This window comes from Phycodurus eques, chromosome 5, assembly GCF_024500275.1.
Source record: "Phycodurus eques isolate BA_2022a chromosome 5, UOR_Pequ_1.1, whole genome shotgun sequence".
Classification (NCBI taxonomy): Eukaryota; Metazoa; Chordata; class Actinopteri; order Syngnathiformes; family Syngnathidae; genus Phycodurus; species Phycodurus eques.
The window spans coordinates 17,969,047-17,975,310 of record NC_084529.1 but is presented as its reverse complement, the minus strand read 5'-3'; the positions used below and the strand labels follow the sequence as shown (position 1 = coordinate 17,975,310).

Here is a 6,264-nt window from a genome sequence, read left to right as displayed (position 1 = left end):
CCTTGACCAGCATGGTGCCGATCACCATCTTGTCGCAGTTGAGCGTCAGCTGGGCGGCACCGTCCTCCTTGGTCGCCACGGTGACCAGCACCAGGCTGCCGCCGCTCACCGTCCTGCCGGCGAATCTGTGCACAGGAAGGGGAAGTGCAGGAAGGGGAAGTGGAGGACTGAAGTCAAAGCGCAACGAAGAAGTGAACGCCAAAGGCGGCAGAGTGAAGGAAGTGCATGGCGTTATTAATTTAGCAGTGTAGAAAAACACAAAGATTAGTCCAAGTGTGACGATAAAATAAAATAAATAAGAATTTATTAGAAATTGGGGAAAAAAGTATTTACTCGTGGTGGGATTCCATTCAAAAAAGATTAATTAAGTTTGAATGTATTTGAAATGAATTTGTAAAAATGTGTATATGTTTATATATGTTAAAGTAATTACATAAAACAATGTAAATTAAAACTATGTATAATTAAAATATGATAAAATATATACTTTAATTCAACTACATAGATATAGCTAACTGCATTTAATGTAATGTAATAGGTATTGTAATGTATATGTATGTTTTTAACTGGTGTAACAATTGTATTTATAATACATAAATGAACTAACAAAAAATAATCATGAAAAGTAAAAAGCTCATTAAAGGCTTTGTAAGTAATTGATCGCGGTTTGCTGTTAATCAAATCAAAATATTGAAGGTACATAATATTTACTTACTAATCATAAAAAATGAACACAAAAGTCTTTCTTTTGCCTTTCAATTCAAATCAACAAAGACATATTTGAACTCAACTTCAATATTTCGTTTCCGCTGACTTACCTGCATTCTTTGTCGGAGCCACAGGGCACTCTGCTGAGGTTGGCGGCGGCCGTCACCCTCTGGACGACGACGTGCTCGTCCCGGCACTTTGCGTCCAGCGTCAGCCTCTCTGTGATCTCGTTCATGCCCATCAGCTGACCTGTTTTGGCACACGGGCCCTGTGTCAACTTCATACAACGCCACAGAGGAAACGCTCCACTAAACAGACCCTTTCATAATGTATGTAAACAATAGGCACCAAGGGTACTTCCGGGTGGCAGACACACGGGACGCTAGCGCTGCACTAAACTGAAAACCGTGACAAAAACCTTTGGGGGGGTTTGTGCTGCCGGGGCAGGCAACAGGGCTAAAATCGCCACCCAAGCCATTGACGCTGTTTTCTCACTTGCTCTGCCTTCGTCTAATGGGTTTGTTTTTGTTGAGTTTTTGCCACCCAGAAGAACGCGTGACATCGTGGTGCAAAGGTCTATTGAATCTAATCAAATTCAATAGAGGTGAGGCTACAGGAAGGAAGGAAGGAAGGAAGGAAGGAAGGAAGGGAGGGAGGGAGGGAGGGAGGGAGGAAGGAAGGAAGGAAGGAAGGAAGGAAGGAAGGAAGGAAGGAAGGAAGGAAGGAAGGAAGGAAGGAAGGAAGGGAGGGAGGGAGGGAGGGAGGGAGGGAGGGAGGAAGGATGTAAGGAAGGAAGGAAGGTGTGTGAGGACAAAGGAAGTGGCTGATGTCATTTCCTTAAATTCCTTCTCGTGGCAGCAGGTGACGAGCACTCCCAAGTGTTAACTTCACCCCCACATCAGAACAAGAAGTCGGCTGGGCCGAGCGAATCTGTGACGAACGTACTTTTCCTGGGTGCCGTTGAACGCACCGCGCGGCGGAAGCGCCAAGGTCCGACACAATCTCGTTTGTTCGGATTCAGAAACAATTTAGCTAGATTTAATATGGAATTTGGTAGCTTTAAAGAATGTTTTTTTTTAACAGAGATTATGCATATATTTACAACTACTTTAAAAACAAACAAGCCGTAATTTAAGTCGATTTTTAAACCCAACAAGCTCCCAAAAAGTCAGACATTTGCACAAATTTAGTATACTGTAGATATCGTTTGGAATAAATAAGGAAATGGGTAGAAATCCATTTTTGTTCTTTTTAAATTAAAAACAATAAGAAACTTAAGGAGAAATCCATTCAAAATAACTAAGCAAAAAGATCTCCTCAACGTAATGACATTAAATAACCAAATATTAGGAGTTAATGTTTAACTCCCTGAACAATTTAACTAACTCAAATTCTACAAAAATAAATAATTTAAAAACAAATGAGCATTCATTTAAGTTGTTTTGTCAACAACAAAACACCCCAAAAGTGTGACATTTTGACCATTTAATACAGGATATTATACTCAATCATTTGAAAGGAATATGGAGTTTGGCAGAAGTAGTATAAAAACATATATCATAATTAAGGCAATTATAATTAGGTAAACAAAACAAGTACAATTGAATAACAATAACATAATAATATTTTATTCAACTATTTGGAATGAATATGGAATTTGGTATGTTAACAAAAGAAATGTAATAACTAACTTAGTTCTTTTTTTTCCGTTTACAAATAATAATTGTCATTAAATCACTAAATATTACTTTAGGTCAAATTTGAAGTACCTCCCACAGTAGAACCTTTATTTTATTTATATAGGGGAAAATCCACTAATCAATCAATAATTAATTTGAAATTAATATTCCAATTTGGTGGAATTACATTAAAAAAAACTGCTCAAATGAATATCTAACATAAAACAACCAACTATTAGTTTAAATAGCTTTTTCTAATTCAAATTAATTCTGAAATGATTTACATTGAGGCAGTCCCATTCATTTATTACAGCATATTATACTCAATTATTTGGAATTTGAAAAAAAAACAAAAAACAATCCAGATAATTAATATATTTTTCAATAAAAAGAAATCAACTACAGTTATCACAAGCATTGGATGACTGACTGATGAAGTAGCCTTTTTAAGCCAAATTATATGTTTTAAAAAGTATCACTATTTTACTCATTACAGGGTATTATACTCACTATTTGGCATTAAAAACACTTAAAATTCTGCAAAAATTACAACATACCAAACCAGAACATTAGAGTCAACTTTTCGTGATCACATCTCACTACTAATAAAATGATTTCATGACAAGCGGCCGCAACTTGCTGCTGACGAGGGGCCGAAGATAAGCGCAATAGGAAGGGTGAAGGGTGTGTCTCGCACGGAGTGTGGTCATGGGTGGGGGGTTTGAGGAGGTTTTGGTGGTGGGGGGGGAACAAGTACAGTAAATGGAAGGCAACTCACCTAGACGCTGTGATAGCGTCTCTTTTGTAGACAGCGCGGAATTGAGCAGCATGTTTAGCAACACGTTAGTCACCATGACACTAAATGATGCTTGACCACAGTAATTAATAAGGTCGCTAACTTATATTACTCCACACTACGCACTAATACGAACTCGAGAGGGTGAATTAATATGGTGGAAAAGATTCAGTGGCTCAATCCATAAAGATCAACTTAACAGTGGACCCCCGCATTCTTGCGGCTCGGCACCTGCAGATTCACCTATCCACGGATTTAAAAAAAACATTCTAATAATTTCCCTTTCCCCCCCTCAAATGTTTGTTCCTGCTGTGCCAACAGCAAACAAAGTCCCGTTTGTCATCGCTCACCTTGCTCCTTTTTAAACTCGTTCTCGGTCATGAAAATGGGTTTCATCAGCTCTCCAACTGGCGGCTGGATGGAGACGAAGCACTTCCTGCTGTGAGTGCTGTGAAAGTAAATAGCAGTATTAGTTTTACAGCAGTTTGTACTATGCTATTAGGTTAAAGTTGAGTTCAATGAATTTGTCTTCTTCTTCTAACTGGCTCCAAGTCAGCCCTTAGATCATTCAGAAACTCCAAAATTGCATTGCTGAATAGACGACATGTCGCGATGATTTTTGTTCCTGGCATTTCGAAAATGTTGACTTGAGCGCTAAAGGTCCGTTTTCCCACTCCCCTCTCATTTTGCCTGCGCCTTCTCGTCATGGTTACTTACGCACAGCGGTGCCCGTTTGCACCTGCCTTTCAGACGCTGTATTTAAAGACGCAGAATTATCCAGCGCAATTCGCCGCAGATTGGATAAATCACATTGTGCGTGCGAAATTACATTCTTTGAACTTTGGCAGATGCAGTCACATCTGTTTGCGTGAGAAATCAAGTTGGTACCCATTATTTGTGGATGCGCAAATCTTTAAAGTAAATCAGGCCGAGTTAGTCTTACCACAGCTGGAAGTTTGCCGCTTGTGTGGAGTCGCAGAAGTCGATGCCCATCGCGGCGGTGGCGGTCTCACCCGCACGAAGCAGCTCTGCGGGCAGGAAGCGGAAAAAACAAGTCAGTCCACAGCAGAGGTGGGTAGTAACGCACTACATTTACTCCATTACATTGAATTAAGTAACTTTTTGGATCAATTGTATTTAAGTTTAACGCAACATGCTTTTGACTTTAACTTGAGAACTCGAGCTATTATTGCTTGCGCAATCTATTTGTTTTGGTTTGTCAGAAAGACTTCTGTCCAAACTCTTTTGGCCAATTAAACATAATTACTACTGACATTTGTTTTCATTTCACCAATTAAATGGAGCCCGGATGTCACATGACAGCCCACGTTTCAACCAGCAAGAACTCCACTTCGAATTTCACGAGTGTCGACAACGAAAGTTATTTTAAGACAATTTGTTGTCTAGATTTGCCTTAATATATACTATTTTATAAAATGTAATTTATTGTTTTAGTAGCAGTCTTACAACTGTTGACTTAGACTCTACCCACCTGTGGTAAACACCAAAAACAGGAACTATCCCCCTCTTTCGTTCCTTCGTCACTAACCGATTTCCGGGAACTCTTGGACCCTCATGCCGGACTGCAGCTTGACGTCCTCCATGTGCAGGTTCTTGGCGTCTGCGGCGGCGCTGTTGGCGAACTGCATCTGCACCGCCACCATCTTGGGGTCGGGGCCGAACGGCTGGCGGCTGAAGCAGTACTCCACCGACAGGCCCTCCCCGGTGATGCGGTGCAGCAGCTCGTAGCTCTTCTGCGCGCCCGACGGCGAGATGGCCTGTCGGCGACAGGTGGACAGACGTGAGACGCTGGAATTTTGTCGGATTTTGTAAGAAAAAAATATCTGGAAGAAAGCTGACACGGTAACACCTTTTCACGGATCAACAAAAAGGTTCAATTTAATGGTGTGCCATGAGATTTTTGTCATGTAAAATGTGTGCCTTGGCTCAATAAAGGTTGGGAAACTGCCCAAGACACATGGGCGATGCTATTTTGCAAACTGAAACTGATCATTTGGAGGATCGGCCGTGAAAAAGGTTGGTGCGAGGGTCCATTCATTATCATCGCTACATCGATTTCCCAGTAAATCATCTTGAGAATATATGGCACACTAGCTAGGATGAAAGTGTGCACTTACAATGGGCGAGAGGACGGAGTCAGCCAAAGACAAACCCTCCAGGTCAGTCACGAGACTGCTGCACAGGAAGGAGTTGACGGGCGTCACTTGAGGCGAAGCGGCGGGTTCGACTGAGAAGCAAGGAACGCAGATTGAAGGAAAAATGTCTGTATCACTCACACGCGATTATTCACAAATAGCTTGGTGAACACTTGTCACGGGGCCACGTTGCCGGCTGAGTGATTTCACTCTCGGCTGCTTTCTTCCTCATCTGTTGACAGGACAGTCCATCCAGCCTGCACTTCATTTGTTTGATCTTGGGTTTGATTCTGTTTTGTTATCCTAAGAATATATTTGCACATTACAACGCTCCCACATATATCTTACACTCATCCACTCACTGCACGACTGACTTTATACATGTGTACGTGTACTTTAGTTCGCAGCCTAATTTGGTTTAATTTAGTCTCATTTGGTTTCATGGGGTTTCATTTGACTTATGTCTGTCAATAAACTATTCTTTGAGGAAACTCCCTTTTTTCTGCAGCCTTTGAGCCGAGGTTGTGACAGACTGCACACATCAACTTCAAAGGAGAGAACAGAGATTTAAAAAAACCAAAAACAAAAACGCTCACAGTCGTCAAGGTCCAGCAGCGACATTTCTTTCTTTTCTTTCTTGCTCTCTTTTGTGACGGGCTTGGAGGGAGCTTTTGATTGCACTTCCTGCAAGAAGGGCAAATATTTTATATGTTAGCCGACCATTGTTACCGTATGGAATAAATACAGTGTTTCAGGCTCAAAGCGTCACCATCATAACAACTTTATGAATTGTGCAAACAATCTTTTCAAGTAACAATTTCACATTTGTTAACCACTGACCACTAATGGGCATGCCTGCCAAATTTCTTGTTGCAAATGCAAACTGGCATGGGGAGAAATTTCCCCAGATTTCCGGGGAGTGTTA

At 41.1% G+C, this 6,264-nt stretch overlaps 1 protein-coding gene across 19 annotated transcripts in view; it reads right to left on the bottom strand.

Moving 5' to 3' along the window:
- Window positions 1–6,264, bottom strand: part of LOC133403199 (AP-3 complex subunit beta-2) — a 32,900-nt gene that overhangs the window by 1,914 nt on the left and 24,722 nt on the right. For 11 of the 19 annotated variants that reach the window (XM_061677878.1, XM_061677881.1, XM_061677883.1 and 8 more), the window contains 8 exons: window positions 5,936–6,023; window positions 5,322–5,431; window positions 4,733–4,961; window positions 4,127–4,211; window positions 3,534–3,631; window positions 3,166–3,186; window positions 819–957; window positions 1–167 (listed from right to left, as the gene is read on the bottom strand). The exon at window positions 1–167 is cut by the window's left edge. In XM_061677878.1, coding sequence (XP_061533862.1) covers window positions 1–167; window positions 819–957; window positions 3,166–3,186; window positions 3,534–3,631; window positions 4,127–4,211; window positions 4,733–4,961; window positions 5,322–5,431; window positions 5,936–6,023 — 937 coding nt within the window. The remainder of the gene's footprint in view (window positions 168–818; window positions 958–3,165; window positions 3,187–3,533; window positions 3,632–4,126; window positions 4,212–4,732; window positions 4,962–5,321; window positions 5,432–5,935; window positions 6,024–6,264) is intronic. The other 8 variants (XM_061677885.1, XM_061677886.1, XM_061677874.1 and 5 more) reach the window with 3 other exon arrangements.